Raw genomic sequence first — 25641 nt, forward strand, 5'->3', positions numbered from 1 at the left:
TGTCTTTTTTACATTTTATGATGGATGGAAACCTGTGATAAGGTACAATACCACCACATACTATGTTGAAATGTCAACGGCTGGTGTTGGATTATTTACAATATTATCATATACAGTGTTACACAGTGCTCAGCGTAAATGAGTACATCCCCTTTGAAAAGTAACATTTTAAACAATATCTCAATGAACACAAAAACAATTTCCAAAATGCTGACAAGACTAAGTTTAATATAACATCTGTTTAACTTATAACATGAAAGTAAATAATATAACTTTTCAATTTTACTTAAATTAGGGTGATGCAAAAATGAGTACACCCCACTGAAAGTCTCTGGAGCAAAGCTAAATTTTAGACTACAAATGTCTAATTTAACAAGAATTCAACCTCAGGTGAGTCTAATTATTCATTACACAGGTGTCCAGCAGACAGGTGACTATAAAAGGGTGTTAAAACATCTTCCCATTTCATGCCGTCAGCAATGGCACCACATGGATGAGAAATGTCACAAGAGCTGAGAAAGAAAATAATTTCTTTACACCAGAAAGATGAAGGCTAACAGAAGATCAGCAGAGCTTTACTTATCAGTCAGAATACTGTAGCAAAAGTGGTACAAACATTTAAAAAAGATGTAACTGGAGACGTCCAGGTCGTCCATGGAAGTTAACACCTCGACAGAAGCATCTTCTGATGAGAAGGGTTGAAGAAAATCGGCATGCAAGTTCACTGCAGTTATCTAAAGTAGTAGAAAGCCAAACTGGGGTGACTCTTTCCTGTGACACAATAAGGAGTACACTGCAGAGGAATGGCATGCATGGGTGCCTTCCACGAAAGAAGCTTCTCCTAAAGCCCAGGCACAAAAAAGCCCACCTAGAGTTTGCCAGGGCCCATGCTGACAAAGATGAAGACTACTGGGACTCTATACTCTGGAGTGATGAGACCAAGATACAGTTTTGAAGCCATCAGTTCCAAAAACATTTATGGTGTCACAAAGGTGAGGAATACAAAGAAAAATGCATGGTGCCTACAGTGAAACATGGTGGTGGCAGTGTGCTTATGTGGGGCTGCAGGAGTGCTGCTGGTGTCGGGGAGCTGCATTTCGTTGATGGCATCATGAATTCACAGATGTACTGCTCTATACTGAAAGAGAAGATGCTACCATCACTCTGTGCCCTTGGTCGTCATGCACTTTTCCAACATGACAATGATCCTAAACACACATCTAAGGCCACTGCTGAATTTCTGAAGAAGAACAGGGTGAAAGTGATTCAGTGGCTCCTGATCTGAACCCAATCGAACACCTATGGGGAATTCTGAAGAGACAAGTTGAGCATCACTCTCCATCCAGCATCCAGTCTCTAAAAGAGGACATTCTTGAAGAATGGAAAAAGATAGATGTTGCAAAATGTCGCCAACTTGTTTATTCCATGCCTAGAAGACTTGGTGTTGTCATTAAAAATCATGGAGGCCATACAAAGCACTAGATGTAGTAGTTTTTGTTGTGGGGTGTACTCATTTTTGCATCACCCTAATTTGAGTAAAACTGTGTAATCTAAGTTATATTATTAACCTTACTTTCATGTTATAAGTTAAACAGATGTTATATTAAACTTAGTCGTGTCAACATTTTGGAAATTGTTTTTGTGTTCATTGAGATATTGTTTAAAATGTTACTATTCAAAGGGTGTGTACTCTGAGCATTGTATGTAGTATTATTTTCTTTTGATTTCACAAAATTGTGACCTAGGCATTTTATTACATTTTTGGTGAGATTCACCTTGTTGTTCAGAACATTTGTCAGATTTTTAAAATCCAAAACAAGTGGAACTGGTACTGACCCCCACAAAACACATGTAACGTGAGAGTTGATATGTGGGGAGGAAAATGCTGAGAGGGACGTTCTTCACATCAGTCTGTCTTAATTGAGATCCACGCTGGTAACACTTTCAGTGGGTGTTCCTTACAGGCACTGCAGAAGTATGGGAATGCTCTTGGAGTGATTATGTCCGTGTAGGTGAATAAGGGCGTCCTCTCTCGTGGGTCGTAGAAAGTTACTCTGGACCTGTTCATGTCAAGAACGACTCTCACCACCTGCGGCTCCGTAGTCATAGTGAGAGGGGACCATGGGGCAGTACAGGCTTTATATTCTCCGTTTCGTAGCCTAATGGTCCAGAATCCCTCTGCGGGGGTCAGCACATGCTTTCCCTTACGGCTGATGGATGCGCTTGCAACTCCAATGACCCAGTAGGTGTTGTTTTTGACTTCCACGTCCCAGCTGTGTCGCCCAGAGCTGAAGCCCTCGTAGGCCAGCACCTCTGCGCCGACATTGAAACGCTCAGGGTTTTCTGGGAGTTTAAATGTCTGAGAACAGCACTGTAATGTAGTCAGATCCTCTGACAGGAGGAAGCAGCTTGCCGCAGTGTTCGGATCAAGGGTCACTGGAGCTGTATAGCAAAGCAATTGTTTAAAAGGGGAAATGCTAATGTAGGTGAGAAAGCAAAACATTTTTAAAGCAAGACACTCTAGGTGAAAAAAATAAAAAATAATAATTAATAGATATCACCGTACTTCCCCAGTTGGCAGATTACATTAAGAACTGCAACGATGTAAAGGCTGAAATATGCAATATGTATTTGTTTAAATATGCAAATGAGGTGATGTCTAATTAAATATTCTTTTCCAAAACACAAATCTAAGCATTGGATAAAGCCAGATTCAATATTCTCATTTCAGTTTTTTATCACTCCATACATCAGAAAATACTGTCAACAGCCAAATAAATATAAATTCTCACCATATTTTCAGGAATAAAATGTTAAATCAGGCAAGTGATAAATGAAAAGCCCCTTTGTAAAAACCTTCATGATATAAATAGGAATAATACTGTGAAGTTTGGTGTATGTAAGTCCTGCTGAAGTGCTGGAGAAAAAACCCATTTTCAGCAAAAGCCCTTAGAAGATATGTAATATAATTAAAATCTACAGACGCAAATAGATAACGTGTACTAAAATAAAAACTTAAATGTGTATTTTTGGTGTTTTCATACCACTAGTCTGAAAAGACAAACTCTCAAAATTAACCAGTGCATGAAAAAGTAATAATCTTTAATTAATTGATTTTTTTTTTTTTTTTTTTGCATTGTGACATTATTTTCATGATAATTAAACCACTTTTCCTCTCAAATTCCCAAAACTGTGATGCATTTTCTATTAAAATCATCATGAATTTTAGCAAAGAATTGAGATCTATTGACAATTTAGTTGTGCTTTTTATACATTTATTTATGTTAGTATTTATTTATTGCCTTATAGTAATGCGAATGTGTGTTTTTTCACATTAAAGTAGGGTACCAACTATTTTTATGTTGAGTCTTAGAAAAAGAAAAAAAAAATCTTTTTTTTTTTCCTTTTTTTTCTTGGCAGTGGTTTAAAATTGACAAGTAAATAAGTGAAGATGTACAAAAAAATAAAAAGATTAAAAAAAAATTGGTATTTTGATACATATGGAGCCCCTAAAGAGACACTGTGATGGGAAAAATATGACATAGTTGGGGAAAAACATATTTCAATGTGTTTGCATTCTCTTGCAGAAGTTTTGTGTTCCTCGGGAAACTTTGCATTAGTGAACGCATTGCAAAAGCATTTTTTCCATCGTTATGTCCCTTTAGGGGCTCCTAAGATATAGGATATACTCACTATATCGAATGATTTCCTTCATTCTCTCCCAGACTTTAAACTTTAATGAGCCCAGGTGTTTGGCGATATCAAGCAGTGAGCCTGTTATCATCTCGGGATCCTGGGGAACCCGCCAGGTTCTGTCAATACAGCAAAGAATACAGAGTTATTCTGGGTCTAGGTCACAGAGCAAATCATACTTACTTAGATGGAAAAGTTTAAATGAAATTGATAATCGAGAAAGGATTTGTACCTCTTTATAGTGTCCTTATAATTCTAGATAAAATAAAAAGAAAAGCAGATTACAAAAAGTGAATTGAATGTGTTGTATTTCTATCATTCCTTTACGAATGTTCACCTTGAGGAATGGTATATCCTGAGATCTCATCTCCTGTTCAATATTTCTTATAGTGTTGCAGAGTGAAGTGATGTCATTCTCCAAATCTTCAATCTTATCATTCATCATCTGCCTCTTCTGATCCTTCTCTTGCTTTAGCATGGAAAGCCTAGATGCTTCCTCATCTCGCAGAAACTGGTGCAGTGCCTCAAACTCCTCACGTATCTGCCTCTCTGTGTTCTCGGTCTGACTCTGTAATGAGAATGTTATCATTTACTTTTTTTTAGAATTTATTGTCTCCTTCTATAATTGATTGTCTGCATGCTTATCAAAGTAAAATACCTTAATATGCTCTATTGTTTGCTCACAAGTGACTTTTGCTTTTCGGAAGAGCTTCAGCTTTTCCTGAAGTGGTTTCAAAGCATTTTTGAGTTCCTCCTAAAGAGTGAATAAAACAATAACACAGAAAGAATTAGCTCATTTATTAATTTAGAGAGGTGCAAACTTTATTGAACTCAACCCCCTAAAGAAGGCTTGATGTGACTGATTTTAAATCATAACCATAACCCTGAAATGGGTTATATATCATTAACATTACCTGAGCGCTGGGCAGTTTAATTAAATATACTATAAACCGCACTCATTCAGGGAAGTGCCTTTATTGCATGGATGAAGAACAGGATGGTATAAAATGCATATACACAGTTCAGTTGAATGATAACTTATGCCCTCTTTAAAGGGTTAGTTCACACAAAAATGAAAATTCTGTCATTAATTACTCAACCTCATGTTGTTCTACACCCGTAAGACTTTTGTTCATCTTCAAAACACAAATTAAGATATTTTTGTTATGAAATCTGAGAGATTTCTGTCCCTCCATAGTCTGCCTTTACAACTGGAACTTTGACGCTTGAAAAAGTTCATAAAGAGATCTTAATCTATATGAATTGAGTGGTTTAGTCCAAATTATCTGAAGAGACTTGATCACTTTTTATGATGAACAGATTTAATTTAGGCTTTTACTCGCATATAAACATTGATAAGAGAACATAAGCAGAAGCTCAACCAAATCTGACAGACTGTCCTCCAAAAAAAAAGAAAAAAAAAAGACCCTATAGTTGTTTTTCAAGCACCTTATTACGACCTAGATTTACGTTTTATAGTCATGCGCCCTCTAGCTGGTGTAAAAATAATGACAGTGTTGTGATACGTCTGTCGTCATGAAATGACGTATAACTAATGCTACCAATCAAAATGCGTGTTCATTTAAATGCAGTTGGTGGACCTTTTACATTTTATTTCTCCTATTTCCATTTAGCAAAACTCATTTCTTTATTAACGACTACAACCACACCACCCCTAAACCTACCCTTAGTGATTTATAGTGCATATACACTATAAATGAGCACATTCGTTCCCTGGGGTCGAACCCATGATCACATGATTGCATATTGTTATTGCAATGCTCTGCCAATTGAGCTATGTGAAACCCAAAATATGACGCAGATAAAAGGGAAAAATGCATTAAAATGAAAGTGTCCTATTGTCGATAGGGGCACAACTTTAGTAAATGCTCGTATGGGTCGTATTTCAGGGAAGTGACAAATGACCTATGGTTGTATTAGTTGGAGGACATGTTGGAACCTGAATGACGCACGAGAACAAACCTTATCCAGAAGCTCAAAACTGCTGCTTGTAACATGGAAGAGGTTTGTTCTCACACGTCATTTGGGTTTGGTTGAGCTTCTGTGTATCGAGTGTATCGAGTCTCCGCTCAATTCATATGGATTCATTTTATTATCCCTTTATGAACTTTTTGAAGCATCAAAGTTTTAGTTGCGTAGTTGTCTATGGAGAGACAGAATGCTGTCAGATTTCATCAAAAAGATTGTAATTTCTGTTCTGAATATGAACAAAAGACGGGTTTGGAAGGACATGAGGGTGATTAATAAATGACTAAATTTTGGGTGAACTAACCCTTAAATGCTGTTAAACCGAATGTACGAAACACACCGTTGAATGTGAACTGAAGAATGTGAAGTTGAATTATACCATAAGTGAAACAAGATACCATAATATCTTGATTTCCTTTTAAAGTGTGCGGTGATAAAAGGGGTCCCTAATATGTCCTTGGTCTTGACCTTAAAAAATGTTTAGATTCTTTAATGGAGATTTTTTTAGATACTTGTGTATACTTCCATCAACTCTAAACTGAGCACATAGGCATCTGGTTTCAGCCCTACCAGGAGGCCTCATCCCTAGCATGAACTTACCACTATTAATAGTCTGATAATAAACCCAGCCAAGAATCCATAAATAATTATTTCTGAGGTGCTAAAGCGAAAGGACAGTTGTCCAAATGGTTATTCTCATAAAATATTTTTGATATCCTTCTTGTCCTTGAATTGATGGTGCAGTTGTTGAAGATATAGACTGGAATCAACATTGCCTGTAAACAAATGTCAAACATAGATGCAGAAGACCATGAATCTGTATGTAGACATACCTTACAGTCGTGTGAAGCTTCATTTAAGGGATATAACCTGTGATCCTGGTGGTTGGCTGACGACTTGCATTTGCTACAAGTGGGTTCCAGGTCCTCCAAACAAAAAAGCGTCAAACTCTCACCATGCTCCTTGCACGCAAGCGGGTCATTTTTGCAGCGCTCCAGAAAGCCCTCGCAGGTCTTCTCAAGCATGGTGTTGACTATGAGCTCCCCCATAGATGACGGCTGACAGCAAAGAGGGCATTCGCAAGATCCTCCACCATTCCACAGGTTCTCCAGACAAAGTTTACAAAAGCGATGTCTGCAAAATAGCACTACAGGCTTTTGCAGGATGCTTCCACAGATGGGGCATGACAGGTCGTCTGCAAGATGTGATTGCTTAGTGGCCATTGCTCTTTTGAGCCTTTCATTGCTCAGTTGGGTCACAAGGGGATACTATGCCTCCCCTCCCACTTAAGATTACCCTTGGGAGATCCGTCTTCTGATTGGCTCCAGTATTCACTCATCATCGAGTGAGATCTAGGCTGACACATTATATCTTCTGATGAATGCCTAAACATCACATTATGTAACATCAAGCTCCTGGAGAGTGATTTGACCCTAGCACTGACGCAAAGGAAACATGTTAAGATTTTCTCATTCCATTGGAGAAGATAATGTGTGCTGCCTCTTAAGAAATAATAAAAGGCAGGAGAAATAAAAAGAAGACAGTCCAGAATCTTGGACTGTGGAAGTGGTCTAAGAAAAAAAAAAAAATTCAGTGCTGTGAAAAAGTTTTTTCCCCTGTCTGATTGTCTGTGTTTTTGCATATTTTACATTGAATGTCTATAGATCTTAAACCATAACCCTTCCATGACCATTCATGAACAACAACACAGTTAATATATTTTTCATTAATGAAAGCAATATTCGTTTAGCATTATTTGAAGTTAATGCTGCGAATGGAGGTAACCAATATCTGGTTGCACCCCCATTAGCAGCAATAACTGCAACCAAATGTTTCCTGTAGTTATTTATATGGAGGAATTTTGGCCCACTCCGCCTTGCAGAATTGCTTTAGCTCAGTGTTCAAGCCTGAACTGTGAGTTTCAGATCCTGCCACAGCATTTCATTGGGGTTTAAGTCGGGACTGTGACTAGACCATCTCAAATGTTTTTTGAGATCATTGTTTGGAGCACGTCCCAGCTGGCTTGAAGATCTTCAGAAGGTGCTAGGGTTCTTTGTGATCTCTGGATAATAACTAACAGATTAGCTATTATAGATTAAATATATATAAAAGATTAATTATTCCAAACCATATACCTTTTGGTAACCATATACATTTGGTTACAATATATACAATATATATTTGAGCACAGATAAAATGACAACAAACTCCAAAGCACAAGGGAAAATGCAAAAGAATATATAAAAGAGCTAATAATATTGTCATTATGTTTACGAGCACTACAGTCTCATGATAAGCGAGGCATAGTTTAACACATAAAGAATAAAGACAGTTACTTTTTTGTCCATTCTTCTTTGAATTTTCCATCTAAATCAGTCTATTAGAATAATCGTGTCATCGCGTTCAGACACACCACTTTATCAGTGTCCAGTTTGCACATATATTTCATTTAAAGAAGACTTGATGAAATATGTGTGCATACACCGTGCTGGTTCATGTTTGGTGCAGGAGAGTGCATGAAATAAGTCTATAGAAACTTTTAACACTCATACTTTAGTCTGTATATGGTCTATAATCCACGTGGCAAGAGTTGTTAAACTCATCGCGGAGCTCCGCGCTGAAACCACAAGTCTACACACTCCGAGCCCCGAATCAGATTTTGTGACATAGCTTCGACTTTGCTTTTCAAACCGGAAGTCCAAAATTGCTCTGAAAAATTCAAAAATAACCAATTTCCACTTGTTGATAGTGTTTTCAGTGACATGCAACCTGTACATATCTGTTCACATCTCAAAAAATGTGTTCTGGGGTTTCATGACCCTTTAAAGACTTAAGGCCCGTACACACCGGGACGAATATCACACGCGTTTATCGTCAGCGTTTTTCGAGACGTTTTTTGTGTTCACACCCAAGCGATTTTCACCGGCGATGCGCCGAGTTAAAGTGCAAATTCATTCCCTGACAGTATGTGGCGCTTGTGCTTAACGGTAGTGCAAATAAACATATGATATTAATAAAGTTAAAGAAGATAAAAAAAATGCATATATAAAATGGCATAGGCCTACATTATATATATATATATATATATATATATATATATATATATATATATATATATATATATATATATATATATATTAGTCAGAAACGGTAGTGCAAATATGTCACAATGACAGTAGTGCAAGTGAACGGTAGTGTAAATAAACATATTTATGAAACAGACATTCTCAACTATATTTCTTGAATGTAAAAGAAAAAAAAAAGTAAAAATACAGAAATAATACACATCTGTGGCAGAGCACCCATAGTGTGCGTCTCAATCAGCTCTCTACTTCACTAGTCAGGGCACTGATCAGGGAGTCGGCCACATTCATTTACATGGTATACTGATACACGACCTAGGAAGCTAGGGAGCTGTTTGAGACGCAGGGATAGTTTGTAGGGGTCTTCCTCGTCTACTTACTTTCTCTTCGTCGTCTTGTGTGCTCGGCAAGACCGTTTTGTGCTTGAGCGCCACCAAGTCGTGTTTTACTGTAACTTCAGCAGCTCCAAGCACCAATCTCATTGGTCGGCCAGTTTTTAACGCGGCGCGTCAAACCAAAAAAACGAACCCGAGGCGTTTTTTTAAAAATGACGCTTTTACGCCTCGCGTTTTTCGCGTCGGTGTGCACACTCACATTGGCGCCCGTTGTTTAGTCAGGAGGCGTTAAACGTCGGCGAAAATCGCGCGCGATATTCGTCCCGGTGTGAACAGGCCTTTAGGGTTCATTTACACAACAACAATGTACTAAAAACGGAAGAGTTTTTTCTTTTGCTTTTTTCGACGTACAGATGACAATGTTGTCAAAATGATCCCTGTTCACACGGATCTGTGAAATAGACTAAAAAATACACTGCATTATTCATGCCAGGCTAGCAATGTAAAGGAACACTATGCGCCTTTAGACTGAACACATAATACGCATGCATATCACCATTTTTAATAATGGCCTCATATAGCAGGTTTCAAAAGTTAGCATTTTCTGGCCCCCAAAACGTCGTTGTCATGTAAATTAATGGCCAAAATGTATAAAAAGTATGCATAAACTCAGAAATTCAAACAAGGGGCAAAGACTTTTTCACAGTACTGTATATACCAGTAGAATATGTATAAAGACAGTCCCTTCAGACAATGTAATACGATTGCTGGTGGTGGTGGTTGACATACTGAGTGGAATGGGCCGAAGGTCTCTTAAATTTATTTTGCTAATTAAAAGATCAGATTACACAAGATAATTCATTTTGTTGATTATTCTCATGCATTGTTCTGCAGGGTAAGCTTGAATAATCTGATGCGGTTTTTATTAAGTCTCTATCATTGAGCTGTGGTGTATTTAATACCTTAATTCTTTGCTCCCTGCACTTTCTGAGATGGGATCCAGAGGCCTTTTGTCGGCAGAAGGGACATTGTGCCTCCCAAAACTGCCGACAGCAAATTTCACAGAAGCTGCACCCGCATGAAATACAGCAGAGGACCACTGGAACGCTGAACACTTCCCCACACACTGAACAAGAAGGGTCTTCGTCAAAGAGCAGTGAATTAACCTCCATTTTTTCTCTTGATATGAGCTCAACTGAGAGACTGTGTCTTCAGTCCTAGCTGGTATAGATATAAATACTGCTGCACACTATGTGCCCCTCATAGACTTTAGACTTGACATATGGATGTAAACGATCGCTATGTATACTGGAAACACATGCAGAAGCTGTTTGTATATTGAGATCTAATGTAAAGACAGTATTTGTTGTAGTTATTAGTCATTTAAAAAAAAAAAAAAGGTGCATTAAAGGGCTAGTTCACCCAAAAATGAAAATTCTGTCATTTATTACTCACCCTCATGTCATTCTACACCAGTAAGACCTTCGATCATCTTCAGAGCACACATTAAGATATTTTTGATGAAATCCAATGGCTCAGTGAGGCCTCCATTGACAGCAATGTTACTGCACCTCTCAAGATCCATAAAGGTACTAAAATCATATTTGAAACAGTTCATGTGAGTACAGTGGTTCTACCTTAATATCATAAAGTGGCAAGAATACTTTTTGTGCGGCAAAAACAAAATAACGACTTTTCTACAATATCTATATGGGCCAATTTCAAAACACTGCTTCAGAGCTTTACAAATTGAATCAGTGAATCGGAGAGCCAAAGTCACATGATTTCAGAAGTTTAGCCGTTTGATAGGAGATCCGAATCACTAATTCGAAACAAAGAATTCATAAAGCTCAGAAGCAGTGTTTTGAAATCAGCCCATATAGAGATATTGTTGAAAATTCGTTATTTTGTTGTTGTTTTTAGCACAAAAAGTATTCTTATCGCTTTATACTATTAAGATAGAACCATTGAACACACATGAACCTCACTGAGCCATTGGATTTCATCAAAAATATATTAATGTGTGCTCTGAAGATGATTGAAGGTCTTACTGGTGTAGAATGACATGAGGGTGAGTAATAAATGACATTATTTTCATTTTTTGGGGTGAACTAACCCTTTAATATTTGGTCAAGACTTGTATTGACAATGCAAGAGGTGAGCACTCTGTAAAGTCTCCTCCAGCACATCCCAAAGACTTTCAATGAAATTAAGGTCTGGACTCAGAGGTGCCAATTCATGTGTGAAAATTATTCTTCATGCTCCCTTCTATCCATTCTTTCACAATTTGAGCCTGATGAATCTTCCTGGAATATGGCCATGATGTGTCTTCCTACATGGTTGTTTAAGAAATTAAAAGCTTCACACTCCATCAGTTAGGGTTAGGAGAACTCTTCCAAAGCATATAGCATGCTAGAAACATAATAATCACAGTAATAATGATCTAGTCATAGACTCTTAAGCATTTGCCTATTTAAAGCCAAACAGCAACATTTTTTGGTAGGGGTGGGGTTAGGGTTGCCTGGAAAATCCAGCCTCACCACTGTACCAGCTGATGAGTCTGGTCAGCCATTGAATCAATTCGATTTCTAGGGCGGAGCAAATCTGAGCAAACAGGAAGCGGAGTAAACCAATCAGAGAAGGGCGGATATGACGTTTGCAAAGCGACAAGAGAGTCAACAGCGAAAAGTAAATAATGAATGTGTTTTTGGTCATTTAAAACTGAATTCACGACTGAATAGAACAAACTCTCGGGTCTCGTGTGCGCAATCTTTGTTGATATTGAAGGGACTTTCGCCGCACTGAAATAAACGAATCTGATCGCACGGTGCGGTTGGGAGTTGACTCGAATCGCGACGGAGGGCGGACTGACCAGACTGATATATCTTGTAGAAGATATATCAGTCTGGCTTGCCAGGCAAGGGTTAGGGATGGGCAGTGTATTAAACGTTATCATGCTGTGTCATGAGCGCAATTTGTGTTCCCCTATAGAGAAGATGAGCATATTTGTATGAATTTAGCTCTGAGAATCATATGGCATGCAGTGAATTTGCATCATACCTCAGTCTCTCTTTCAGAGGGCACACTTGATTTTCGTGGCAACCTGATTTGAGGCAGTGCATGCAGACAGGACATCATTCCCCAATGAAGAAGACAGACATCTTCTAGCCATGCTGCTCACATCTCATTCATTAAAGAGACGCAGATAAATAAAGGCCAGCCTTGAGAGCTTTGTGTGCCTCCCAGAACTGTGAAAAGCAGGATTTGTAAAAAGCCACACCAATATGAGAGGCACTGCGACAAAGAAAATTAAAAAAATTCCTACCCATCTTTCTTGGCACTTCTGTAAAACATGCTGTAGTATGTTTTCAAAAATGATGGCATTCATTTTTATACTAAATTCTGTTAACTAAATTAAATCAATATTTGTTGTAACCACCCTTTTTCCCTGCTTGCACACAGTTTTAAAGGGGTCATGAACTGCGTTGTTTTATTGTTTTATAATGTTTCCTGGTTTGCACTTATAATGTTAGTATACTTTTTACATCCAAAATTATCATCATTTATAAATAAAAGGCATTTTTTTTACCCTGATTTTAGCCCTCTGGTTTGAACGCTCTGTTTTAAGGGGCGTGTCTGCTGTGAGACTTCAGTGTAAACACCCAATGCTATGATTGGCTGACATCTTTACATTTGAAATTACTCTCTTATAGCGCGTTTTTACTATTACAGCTCTCGAGGTTAACTAATCGTGAAAAGTGTTGCATTATATTTAGATCTATGACATTATATTTAGATAGTGGCATGAAAGGTTGCAGAGATGAACACTGTAGTCGATCACAGACAGCGCATGAAAGTTGAGCGCATGAAAGCAGTGATCTCGTCATTGCAACTCAATTTCTCCACACTAACGAATGCTTTCATCTTCACTAACAGTGCAAACGTGATATAAATAAAAGATTAGTTGAATAAAATGGGAGTTTTGCACGTCAGTCACTGATAAACTCGCACTGTTTGATTGACAGCTTCAGCGCGCACTGCTCCAATGATTGCAAAGGGAGCTTTCTTTGATTGCTTTCTTTATATAATTTAATCACCATTAAATAACAGATTATTTTCATCCTACTAAGAGAAACAATGCAAGTTGACGTTTAGACACGGGTTTGATTTACTGACACACAGACAAAGAACATCTGACTGTACATGAATCATCAATATCAGATCAGGCATTAGTATTAACACAGTTACTTACATGTTGTCGCATTACTGTCGAGTCCAGGCACTGCACACTATTTTGTAATCCTCAACAGCACGTTTATTGCTTGGTAGCTCCATCTGGTTTAGCACCACATAGGCCTATGTTACTTAGGCTACCTATTAATACGTGAATCGGTGGGCGGGGCTAAACAGGCAGGGATGAAGTAGGCGTTCATCTTCTTCTGCAGAGGCGGTGCTCAGTTCATCACCCCTTTAAGATAGTTTCAATAGGAAATTGCATGATTGGGAGTTTCGCGTCAAGGGCGAAAATGTTCCTCACACAGATTGGGCTTGTGTTCAAGTTGGTCATGCTGGCATCATCAAAAAGCAGCTTGTTTTGGAAGTGACATCTGATGTGTGAGTGATGCTTCATTGCTATGCTAATTTGATCATTCCCACTTCTGAAGTCGTGATAACTGCTCACTGCATTCAGGTTTCAAAATGGGAGGCCGTTCATGTGCAATTTTTAACTAGGAAACTCGTATTTACGATAAATCCGAGAGCAAGCGAAGGCAGCATTAGCCCCAATCCTAATTAAACACACCTGAACATGAAGGCTACCTTCCAAGGATCCTTCAAATTTTGGAGTTTCAACCTTCCATTTGAGAAGCACCCTCAATTAGCTCCCTAGTTCAGTAGTCAGGGCATTAACCATGGAGTCAGCCATTTCAAGGGCTGTCTCAATCACAAAATCCTTCCAGTGTACTGAAACGCTCCCTAAAAAGTCCCACAATGCACCGTGAAAACTAGGGAGCATCGCTGCTCACTATGTTCGCTTAGCGGAAGTTCTGAACTGCGAAACATAAATCATGTGAGCCAACTTGCCACATGTAATAACACACAATAGATGTTTTGAAAAAAAAAAAAGTTATTTAATTATATTTCAACATTAACACTACATACTTAACATAATCTAGCTAACATTTAGAATTAATTTACTTCATTAATTTCAAATTTTTCATGTATATGTAACTAACTATTTATCATAATGTGCTTTAAATAACATTAAAAACATAAATACCAGAAAAATATCAGTTCTGCTATTGTTCATGAATACCAGTACAGTACACCAATACAATGAGTCTGTTGTCAGCTGCGCCCCAATTCAGAGGCTGCATCCTTTGAAGGTTGATTGCGTCACCGCAGCACGATGAAGGCTGTCCTAATTCGAAGGCTCTTTCAAATGCGGCCTCCTTTCCTGTGAAATGAAAGAGACAACAGATGGATCATTCGCAGCCTTGCCTACCCCAGAATTCACTGCGCACTGGCAGCGACAGGACTTTTTTGAGAGAAATTGACAAATTACACTTTTAAACTTATGACACAAATGTATAAAAAAAAGCATTTTTTTAAAGTTTTTCTTTAAAGCAGTTCAAATGTTGACATATCTTACTAAGCTCCAATTATAGTTTAAACTCTTTATTATATGCAGAAATGGACAGTAGTGAACATATTTAGACAGTTTGTGAACGCTGTTTTGTTTTCAGACAGTTTAATTATATAACATTTAAAAAAAAAATGCCAGTACAAACGTTACTGTCACTCATAAACAGCAGCTGTAACAGTTGCTTGGTGACAAGAAAAGTCCTCTTTAGGCAACACTGTCCCATTTAATAACGCTTGCTCTAACCTTCGTGTCTTTCAAAGGATGAAGCCTCTGAATTGGGATGCAGCTGTCATGTCACCCAATGTGTAGTGCGTCGGGGTCCTTATTGTCCTTACCAGTGCCCAAATATGTGCACACAATATACTGATTCGGGAGCTAGGGTTCTAGAGAGCTGATTTATATTGATTAGCTTGTTCAGGTGTGTTTGATTAGGGTTGGAGCTAATCTCTAAAGGGAAGTTGCCCATACCTGGAATGGGGCCATGACCTGGAGACACATCAAAACCAGCAAATCAAGGGCTGTGTTTGAAATCGTGCCCTATACCCTCATTCACTAATCCCTTCATTAGTTCACTTCACGAGTTCAAACTTGCAAATAAGTCAGATAAATAAATAGTATGCATATTTGGCGTGCTGTCCGAGGAGAGGGCTCTGAGCTCGGTATTTGGCCCGAACCCAGAGTACTCCCCCCGTATTCTGGTTAAGATAACCAGGCGAGTGTGAGATTTGGTTTAGGAAGATAACCATGCAAGTGTGAGGAGATGGGGTGATGGAGGGATGCTGAAAAACTGTCAAGGAACATGGGTGAGTCGATTGCGTATTTATAATGGTCTCCACTTATGCTGATTGGGTAGACTTGTTGATTACTGATTACTGATTGCTGACAGCTGGTTGGAATGACGTGATGATTGAAAGGATCATTTGAAAGTGCTCCTCCCGAATTTTGTTAATGAAACATCATTTGAAGGAGTGAGTGAAAACAAGTGAGTGAATTCGAACACTAAGAGCTTCGTAAGGGCTGCCGCTTTAGCATTTCTAGTGCTTTCTGTTTAATAATTATTTGAAACTTAACAAACTGTCAGCTCCAGTAGTAAGATGAAAAGATTTATCTTGAACTCTGTCTTGGAAACTAGCAGGTATAAACCTTAATTAAACAACTGAATAATCAATTAAAAAGGAATCTATACTTGTATGACATCTGTAGCCACACGGTTTGGAAATTGGATGGTTGAATTTTTCAGCTGCAAATGTGCCATCTTCTGGCGAGACATGGGAATTCATTCATCGCTTACCCTCACAGTGCATTATGGGTATTCTCTGGCCTTTGAGGTTCAACATCTAATCAGGTTTATAAAATGTTTTGTTTGTGGTTACCATCATGGTGATCAGTGTTTGCTTTAGTTGGGCCCTCCAGAAATATAATTGAATAGCCCTGATGGAGAACACAGTGTTCTACAGTCTTAATATCGGCATACAATAAGTACAATAATGCTGCTCATTCTGGATATCTCATTTATTGCACTCACCAGTCTCAGGTTATAATATGGAGTAGGTCTGCTTATCAGATAATGAATTAATCCAGCTGAGACACTTGATCCAAAGTGAGCAGTGCTGAGTTTACTGTACTGCAACATACTGACACCCAGTGGTTATAATGCTGTATTCCTAAAATTTTGTATATTTTGTGATGATAAACTACTAATCCTCAAATGTTCTTTCAACCTAATTTTGATTAACAATTCAACATTCTAGGAATGTTAATTTGTAACATCCCAAGAACATAAAAATGTCTAGTTTCCTTAATGTAAGTAGAATGTTATTTAAAAGTTAGTATGATGTTCCTGAAACATTCTTTCAATCATTCAAACATGAAAAAATGCAGTGAACGAGCACTGAAAGAAAGAGAAATAAGAACACAAACTACAACTTTCTTCAGCCACGGCCTTAGATGAAAACAAATAAAGTTAAAAACATTAAATCTCTAAAGATCTGATTAAACAACTCCACAAACAGCATTACCAGCTTCACTTATTACTAACCAGGGGTGCGTTTCCCAAAGCGAACTATGGTCGCAAGTTCCGTCGTTACCAATAGAGTTCAATGGGACTTACGACCATAGTTGGCTAACGATGCTTTCGGGAAACTCACCCCAGACTGACTTTATTTCTGTCAGACGTCTACAGCAGTTCTTATTGAGAATCAACAGAGGTTTAGATGTTGGTGTTTGGTTGAAAAAGTCACCATCATGATGATCCGTGTTTCTTTAGTTGGGCTCTTGACCCTTGACTGTTGTTAAGTTAACTTCTTTTTCAACAATTGCAGGTGTTTTCAGAAAACATTTCTGCATTGATAAAGCACATCAACATGTCTGTTTTATCGGTCAACTGACCGCATTAAAGATGTTTAAGCAACTACCTTTTCTGTATTTCCTGACTTATAGAGTTGAAGCATTATTGAAAAATATTAAACTCAGCTGATAACACCCTTTGTTGTGTTTCAGATGCTGAATGTTGAAGTGTGTGTATAAATAACACTGTCATTGTTAAAGGTGGGGTAAGTCATTTTTCAAATACACTGTTTGAAGTTAGTCAGACCGACACCACCAACAAATGTATAACCAATCAGCATTAAATCGGTATCACGGTTGAGTAGAGAAAACGAGCAAGAGCTCCTTGATGTTCTTTCATCATCTGTGCTTTATTTTTCATGCAGCATTTTGTTGCGCATCAGCTGTGATAAACAGACATCCACTCTCATTGCGTGTGTAACAGTGGCCAGCTAGTGAGAGTTGTGCAGGTAAACCACTGCACACTGATGACTGCTAGAGAATGAGGTGTTTAGAGTCAGCAGTGCCAGCAGTGATTGGGCCGACTCGGAGCAGGGTGGTTAGGATTGGAGGGTGAGTTTTGGAGGCGGAGCAATGAAGAGAGGGGTGGGTTTGTTTGGGTTGATTTGAAATATCAACAATGTCTGACAGCGTTTTTGAGAAAATGGCTTACCCCACCTTTAAGTTTGTTTAAAACATGTTTTGTTTTGTTTTTTTGCCATTTATAGACTTACAGACATCAACATTTGGCATATGAAACACAACAATGGTGAACTGCTTCATGCTTCAAACATTGTTGTGGCTTGTATGATGTGTACTGGTGTCTAAGTGTGTCTTTTAAATAGTTTCGGACAATCTTACACAAATCACTTCAGTGTTACATATGATGTTTTTCATAACAGTTGACTTTATTACTTTCTTTTCTAAAAAAAATTCTTCAATTCCAAAAGTAAGCAAAACTACAGAAAAAGTAGTTGTTCAAAACACTTTAATGCAGTCATTAAAACAGACATGTTGATCTTCTTTATCAGAAAGTTTTCTGATAACACCTGCAATTGCTTAAAAAAAATAACTTAACCTAAGTCAAGGGTCAAGAGACAACTAAAGCAAATGTTGATCTATGATGGTGACTTCAAACAAAACATTTTCAAACAACATCTAAACCTCTGTTAATTCTCAATAAGTACTGCTAGGCCTAAACATCTGACAGAAATAATCTGGTATAATAAGTGAAGCTGGTAATGCTGTTTGTGGTTTAATCAGATCTTCAGAGATTTAATGTTTTTATCTTCATTTGATTTCATCTAAGGCCGTGGCTGAAGAAAGTTGTAGTTTGTGTTCTTATTTCTCTTTCTTTCAGTGCTCGTTCACTGCATGTGTTTGAATGATTGAAAGATTGTTTCAGGAACATCATACTAACTTTTAAATAACATTCTTCTAACATTAAGGAAACTGGACATTTTTATGTTCTTGGAATGTTACAAATCAACATTCCTAGAATGTCGAATTTTAAATCAAAATTAAGTTGAAATAACGTTTGAAGAACATAATACCCTTTCCTCTAAAGTCAAGAACATTTTGACGTTAGAGGAACTGGACATTTTTTATATTCCCAGAACCAACAATGAATATTTGGGGAGAGTTCTTACAACAAAAATCTTTTAGCTGGGACTCTGTTTTGGAAGGCTTGTAGGTAATATTACCAGAAAGAAATTTATTTTTGGATGCTCATGTCAACATACTATGATTTGGGACACACAAACTTAAATTTTATTTATGCAAGAAATTTTTTTATTTATACTAATTTTAAATGCAAGAAAAGTCTGTTGGGTGATTCCCTCTTTCTAAAAGGGAACTCCTTCACACAAACCGGAAGCTAACGATACTCTGAGGCAAGATAAAAGCCGAGGTCTGCATGGGTACACCATTTCCGTTTTTTTGTACAGTACCAAGTTGCACCTTTTGGAATTATTTTTTCGTTGACTGACCTAACGTTTTGGGCGAGTGTTTTTCTTTCTCGCATGCGAACGAAAATCACGTGTCTTAAAAGATGTCAAAATCTTTATCGTTTCGGTTGCAACTGAGCTCCATAATGGAGATAACGACTAAAACGGCAATAGATGAAATATGCAAAATTGTAGACAGCGATTTTGCGTTTTTACGACAAGAGCTGTCTCGGGTCATGAGTGAAAACACAGTTCTGAAAGACAAAATGCTCTGTCTTGGGAGCGAAAGACAAGACGAAGGCGCGCGCATCACAAAGGAAGCGCGCGCTGGCTCCAAAACACTTCGCTCTATTTGTGTTCAAACTGAAGATGGTAAATATAACCTTTACTTTATAGTTTTGTTCACAGAGCAGTTGTTTTTATTGTGCACTACTATGTTTCTAATGCATGATACTCCTGATAGGACCGCAGCCCTCCATCAAGGGGATTTTTGGAAAGGAGTGGTGTTCCAGTTTGTGGGATCGGAGGAACGAGTCCAGAGAAGATGAGCAGGCGATCGATGTCGACCTCTACACCGTAACGCCTTATAAGGTTCGCTTAATTCCTTTAAAGTTGTTAACCCCCATATGAAACTTCCTTAAAACTAACGTAATCGTTACGAGGCTGGATCTATGGGTGAAAAATATGCTCAAATGATTTGCATGCACAGATTTCCCAAAAATGTAAATCAGACTGCTAGCGTAAAAATTTCACATGGTCAGAGTTGAGGTTTGTAAGGTGTAAAATAAAGCTGCAAATGCATTCATTCATTCATTCATTCATTCATTCAAACAAACATTATAGTCAGACTGTTTTATAGCGATTCTCTCACTTTCAAAGGGTGCATTAAACACGACACAGTTGGAATTTTACACAGAGGAATCAATATGTAACTCTAACAGTTTTTATGGTCCTTTTTTTTTTTTTTTTTAGTTTTTATGGTCCTATGAACTTGACATGTTGCATCAATTAGTCGTTTTTCAGTCAATTTATGTGTGGGAAATGATACCATGTGCAATTAATATAGAAAATACAACATAAGTAAATACTTGTACTATTTTGCCTTTTATGTACCCATGAACTTAAAGGTGCAATATGTAAGTTTTTTTGCAGTAAAATATCCAAAAACCACTAGGCCAGTGTTGTATATTTTGTTTACTTGAGTACTTACAATATCCCAAATGTTTCCAACTAGTTGTAAATCGTGAGAAAATCGCAAATTTAACCAAGGCTCCGGGACGTGTGAGGAGTCGCCTGTCAATTGCGTCATTCCCGCGTTATCCTTGGTTTCCGGTTTTATTTTGTAGAAACCATGGAAACACCAAAGACGCTTTAATATATTACATGTTTTAATAGACAAGGGAACAACTGTTTGATTACGTTTATTGACAGAAAACTAATTATTGTTATATAGCTCAACACGTTTAGTCTTATTGTTTAAATCTAATTTTCTTGTTTGTTTTTTTTGTTTTTTTTTTGTGAGTACCATGCTTCACCATTCCTCAGAGAAAAACACTATTTTGTGAAGTGGCTAACATAGCATAATCAGATGCAGCTTTATTTTTAGTAACAGTAATACATCATTTTCTCTATCATACAATACATTTTAAAATTATTTTCATGACATTTATCAACACAAGCCGTCCAGCGTTTAATATGATATTCTAAATTCGATCTATCTGCAGTGTGCCTCAAACAAGTGTCGCACAGCAGCCGCCGAGCGAACGCACAGAGTAACTTTATAACATAATTTTCAACACTAATCTAATATGTATCTAATATGATAAACAGAGCTGTGTTACCTCATACTTATGACTGGAAAAGCGGAAGCAGCGCCGGCGACTGTGTCATAATAAAAGTTGCGCTGCTCGTGAGGCGTGTGTTGTGCAATCACTCCAGCGGCCTCGTTCAGCTCCACAACACTTCAGTCCTGCTACAGTAACGTTAATAATCTCATCCATGAACGTGATTTCTTCCCGAGTCCTATCCCTATTCTTTTGCACCGTCCGTTGAGGTGGAGACCACATATCCCAAGATTCCGCGCTCAAACTTGGCGTCATCAAGCTACGCCTTTGTTTTGAATAGACCTCTAGCGAACTAGTGGACAGAAAATATTACATAGTGCATCTTTAAATTAAATAGCTTTGCCTATGTCATTTTCAAGGTTGTGCTAAATATGGAGTCTTATGCATTGCTCTATCAAAATGTAATTTCTGGATAATTTTTCATCTGTAATGTGCACACCCTTTAAGATGACAGAGAAACAGACTTGGTTTTTTTTTTTTGGGTGAACCTTATTCCTTTGAAAGACAAGCAAATTTCTACAATCATGTGTAAATAAAATGGAAAACCTAAATGTTGGTTTATATGATCTGCTTATTTTGACAGCATGAAGAAAAAGACCTCTCCAACCTGGTCTTAATCAAAGAGGAGAGTTTTGAAGTGGACACTTATCCCAGCTATACAGGTAATGTTCTAGATTTGTAGCAATCTTTAATTAGGGGCTGTTTACACTACATGGTTTTCAACTAAAAACGGAAAACTTTTTATGTGTTTTGGCCATTTATTTGCAATGGCCTTTTGGGGCTTGAAAATGCAAACTTTTGAAAACGGGTTTCAAAGTCAATGTTTTTGAAAACAATACCGCTATTGTCTCCATGTGAACTATAAAAATGTGAATTTGTGAAAATGGTGATGTCATGTGTATGCAAATTATGTATTCAGTCTATAGGCGTGTAGTTTTTCTATACAAAGTGACCTTGCTAACTACTTCCCTGGCAGCATAATGCAGTGTTTTTAATTGTTTTTGTGGATCCATTTATTGGGATCTTTTTGACAGAGTTGTCATGTGTACTCGAAAAACAAGTTATTTTTTTAAACATTTTTAGTACATCATTGTCGTGTAAACGTACGGTCTAATTATTTTGGTTTATGTTTAACAGAATTATTTGATTTGATTTTTTTTTTTCAATGCTCCAACAGGGAAAACACCCCAAGTTTCAAGACGACTATCTTCTGCATATGAGACCTCGGCAGACCATTTTGTGTCTGGTGAATTTTCAGAGATTTCAGAAATACAAAACACGTCCTCTGATTCGTCAGATAAACACTCTACAAAAACCACCACTGATGACACTGTCGACCGATTAATAGCACCAATAGACGATCCGTTGGATTTTGATGGTCAATGTGTCCTCAACCAATTTTCAGTAGAGCACAATAACGAGTTTCCCTCTGAGGCCCAGGACGACGGAGAAGCACAGGAAACATGCGCAGATGCTGCAACCACTACAGAGCATTGCGAAAAAAGATTTAGGGTGCAGAAACTGCCAAACAACTTCAGTTGCTATGACAGCGGGAGGGTGTTTGTTCGCCAAAATGCTGCCAGAAACCGTCTCAGAAAACATCGGTTTTCAAAGCTGAAACCTAATGAAAAGTTTCGTTGTGAGGTCTGTGGGAGATGTTTTCATTCAAACACCAATCTCACGGTTCACTATTTAGTCCACACAGGGGAAAGGCCCTATAAATGCAGTTTTTGTGGAAAAGGGTTCTCCCAGAAGGGAAATTTACAAACCCATGAACGCATCCACAGAGGAGAAAGACCTTTTAGTTGTGCCACCTGCGGAAGGAGTTTCACCCAGAAAGTCTGCCTACGAAATCATGAACGCATCCACAGAGGAGAAAGACCTTTTACTTGTATAACCTGCGGAAAGGGTTTCACCCAGAAAGTCACCCTACAACAACACCTCTCTGTCCATGACAGAACAGCTAAACCAGTAAGGAAGAAGCCAAGGAAAAGTTACAGTGATATAAATTATAGCTTTATGTAGCGCTCTTCTTTTCCTCAATTTGAGATTACAGTAGTTGTGTAAAATGAAATATTGGGAAGAATATGAACTCTGGAAATGTGAGGTTGCAGCACCTTAAGAAGAATGTCTCTGTGTGTAATACCTGTAGCAGAAATATATAGTCAGGTATGGCTGTGTATTACGCTGTGGTAATGTAGTTGTTATCCTACAAAACTAATTTGTTTCTTCTGTTAAACCAAAGGCACAGCTTATCTGGTGGTCTTTGATATCTGGGCTATACTGCCGGTCATAAGTTTGGAACAATTAAAGGGTTAGTTCCCCCAAAAATGAAATTCCGGTCATTAATTACTCACCCTCATGTCATTCCACAACCCGCAAGACCTTCGTTCATCTTCGGAACGCAAACAAAGACATTTTTGATGAAATCCAAAATTGAATTACGAAATTGCCACTTTTAAGGTTTAGAGAAGTAGTAAAAACATGGTTAAAATAATTGATGTGGTTCAACTACAGTGGTTCAACCTTAATGTTATGAAGCGACGAGAATACTTTTTGTTAGCAAAAACCAAATTTATTTGATGAAAAGTTAAGGATTTGATGGAAAATTAAGCATTGACATCACATAATATTCAAATAGAAAAGTTTATTTAAAAATCTAATGATATTTAACAATATTACTGTTTTTACAGTATTACTGATCAAATAAATGCAGCCTTGATGACTTTTTTTTGAGATGAGACTGAGAAAATCCCAAACTTTTGACCAGTAGTGTATAGCCCAGATCAAAGACGACCAGCGGTAAATGCATCCCTGTTTAAGACTTTAGGCTTAAAGGGTTAGTTCACCCAAAAAAATGAAAATTCTGTCATTAATTACTCACCCTTGTCGTTCCACACCCAAAAGACTTTTGTTCATCCTCAGAACACAAATTAAGATATTTCTGATGAAATCCGATGGCTCAGTGAGGCCTCTATTGCCAGCAAGATAACTGACACTTTCAATGCCCAAAAAGCTACTAAAGACATATTTAAAACAGATCATGTGACTACAGTGGTTCAACCTTAATGTTATGAAGTGACAAGAATACTTTTTATTCGGCAAAAAAAATAACAAGTAACGACTTTATTCAACAATCTCTAGTGACGGGCGATTTCAAAACACTGCTTCATGAAGCTTTGAAGCTTTACGAATCTTTTGTTTCGAATCAGTGATTCAGAGCGTGTATCAAAGTCACGTAAACTATTGAAATTTTGAAACACTTATGATGTAACACAACTGAAATCGTTTACTGAAATCACGTGATTTTGGCGCTCTGAACCACTGATTCAAAACAAAAGATTTGTAAAGCTTGGAAGCTTCATGAAGCAGTGTTTTGAAATCGGCCATCACTAGATATTGTTGAATAAAGTCGTTATTTTGTTTTTTTGGCACACAAAAAGTATTCTCGTCGCTTCATAACATTAAAGTTGAACCACTGTAGTCACATGAACTGTTTTAAATATGTGTTTAGTAGCTTTCTGGGCATCTGAAAAAGTGTTAATTATCTTGCTGTCAATGGAGGCCTCACTGAGCCATTGGATTTTTCTTACAAGTGTGGAACGACATGAGGGTGAGTAATAAATGACATAATTTTCATTTTTGGGTGAACTAACCCTTTAAGGTGTGTTTTTTTTTTAGTACAGTCCCAGTTCTTCAAGATATTATCATAACATATGTCAGTTTAGGGCCATTAGTGTATAGCAACCAGTAACACTACTTGATCTTCACTAATTGGATACTGTAATGTCACTAGTATGTAGTATGCTTATACAAGTTCGAGTTGATCGTTCAAGTTCAGATGTCTGCTAGATTGCACGTGTAAGCAAACAACCATTACTGTGTATTGTCAACCAAGTTGGAGTATGAGTAATACTCTAAAATAACACTAATAAAATAAATTTTGCATGACTTCACTCATTTTATGTCATTTAAGCATGTTTATTCTTTTTTTAAATAATTACACACATCAAAATGCTTCTAAATGAATTTGAAGTCAATGTTTAAACTCCAGATGCTTCTGTATAACACATTTCCAAACAATTTTGAAGGACCTACATTTCTGTGAACAAACATGGACCTACTTCCAATTTTTTAATGTTTCATATGGCACACTCTGCTGAAACGGCAACGTTGATACAGATCAAATTCAGTAATCGTTCACTTTAGTCTAACCAAAGCACTGGTGGGTATTGAAACCCTGTTTGTAAGCGTAGCTTTTCCCACACTCTGAGCAGCTGTATGGTTTTTCTCCAGTGTGGCTTCGGAGGTGAACATTTAGAGAGCTCTTTTGAGCGAAGCTCTTCCCACACTCCATGCACGCGTACGGCCTTTCACCAGAATGAGTGCGCTGGTGTATTCTGAGGTACGTTTTTTGAGCGAATCTTTTACCACAAACTGTACAGACAAACGGTTTTTCTCCAGAGTGTGTTCGCATGTGTGCTTTCAGGTAGGTTAATTTGTTGAAGGTTCTTCGACAGAATACACACTCGAACCTTTTCTCTTCCGAAACACTTGCGTGGTTGTGTCCACTGTGTAAGTTTTGCTCTGCTGTACAGTCTCCATGTGTCGAAATTGTTCCTTCAAGAGTTTGTTCTTCGGCATGTGGCTGTTGTGGTATGTTCGGCTGGACTTGCTCATCTGACGGTACCGTGTATGTGATAAAATCTTCAGAGCTCTGGGCAACACAACTGTTTTCACTGGCCATTGCTGGTCCTGTAATTCAATAAATGATACATGAAT

The 25641-nt window shown here is 37.7% G+C and overlaps 3 protein-coding genes across 6 annotated transcripts in view; 1 reads left to right on the forward strand and 2 right to left on the reverse strand.

The window, feature by feature from the left end:
- Positions 1-1568: 1568 nt before the first annotated feature.
- Positions 1569-10473, reverse strand: trim35-13 (tripartite motif containing 35-13). 2 transcript variants are annotated; one of them, XM_048188226.1, is made up of 6 exons: positions 10063-10473; positions 4352-4447; positions 4031-4261; positions 3926-3948; positions 3694-3812; positions 1569-2442 (listed from the first exon to the last, which is right to left on the reverse strand). In XM_048188226.1, the coding sequence occupies exons 1-6, from the start codon at positions 10270-10272 to the stop codon at positions 1907-1909; spliced, it is 1215 nt and encodes a 404-aa protein (XP_048044183.1). In that variant the 5' UTR covers positions 10273-10473; the 3' UTR covers positions 1569-1906. The 2 variants fall into 2 exon arrangements, with proteins under 2 accessions (XP_048044183.1, XP_048044173.1); XM_048188216.1 differs by lacking the exon at positions 10063-10473 and adding an exon at positions 6516-7782 and having other exon boundaries at positions 1573-2442.
- An 8469-nt stretch (positions 10474-18942) lies between these two features.
- LOC125267016 (zinc finger and SCAN domain-containing protein 12) lies at positions 18943-23812 on the forward strand. Its single transcript, XM_048188237.1, has 4 exons — positions 18943-19387; positions 19479-19606; positions 21443-21521; positions 22037-23812. The coding sequence occupies exons 1-4, from the start codon at positions 19120-19122 to the stop codon at positions 22882-22884; spliced, it is 1323 nt and encodes a 440-aa protein (XP_048044194.1). The 5' UTR covers positions 18943-19119; the 3' UTR covers positions 22885-23812.
- Positions 23813-24824: 1012 nt separating this feature from the next.
- The window catches only part of LOC125267031 (zinc finger protein ZFP2-like), a 31237-nt gene continuing 30420 nt past the window's right edge, over positions 24825-25641 (reverse strand). For 2 of the 3 annotated variants that reach the window (XM_048188353.1, XM_048188335.1), the window contains exon 4: positions 24825-25614. In XM_048188353.1, the coding sequence (XP_048044310.1) occupies positions 25070-25614 (545 nt within the window). In that variant the 3' untranslated portion in view covers positions 24825-25069. The remainder of the gene's footprint in view (positions 25615-25641) is intronic. The other variant, XM_048188312.1, reaches the window with a different exon arrangement.

This window comes from Megalobrama amblycephala, linkage group LG1 (assembly GCF_018812025.1).
Source record: "Megalobrama amblycephala isolate DHTTF-2021 linkage group LG1, ASM1881202v1, whole genome shotgun sequence".
Lineage (NCBI taxonomy): Eukaryota > Metazoa > Chordata > Actinopteri > Cypriniformes > Xenocyprididae > Megalobrama > Megalobrama amblycephala.

What these genes read in the sequence shown, in the direction of transcription:
- LOC125267016 (XM_048188237.1), top strand. Translation starts at nt 19,120, where the DNA reads ATGTCAAAATCTTTATCGTTTCGGTTGCAACTGAGCTCCATAATGGAG. An exon ending in TTGTGTTCAAACTGAAGATG is followed by an intron (nt 19,388 to 19,478) that starts GTAAATATAACC and finishes TACTCCTGATAG; the next exon opens with GACCGCAGCCCTCCATCAAG. An exon ending in CACTTATCCCAGCTATACAG is followed by an intron (nt 21,522 to 22,036) that starts GTAATGTTCTAG and finishes ATGCTCCAACAG; the next exon opens with GGAAAACACCCCAAGTTTCA.
- trim35-13 (XM_048188216.1), bottom strand. Translation starts at nt 6,905, where the DNA reads ATGGCCACTAAGCAATCACATCTTGCAGACGACCTGTCATGCCCCATC. An exon ending in TATAAGGACACTATAAAGAG is followed by an intron (nt 3,813 to 3,925) that starts GTACAAATCCTT and finishes CTGTATTGACAG; the next exon opens with AACCTGGCGGGTTCCCCAGG. An exon ending in GAAGGAAATCATTCGATATA is followed by an intron (nt 2,443 to 3,693) that starts GTGAGTATATCC and finishes TTTGCTATACAG; the next exon opens with CTCCAGTGACCCTTGATCCG.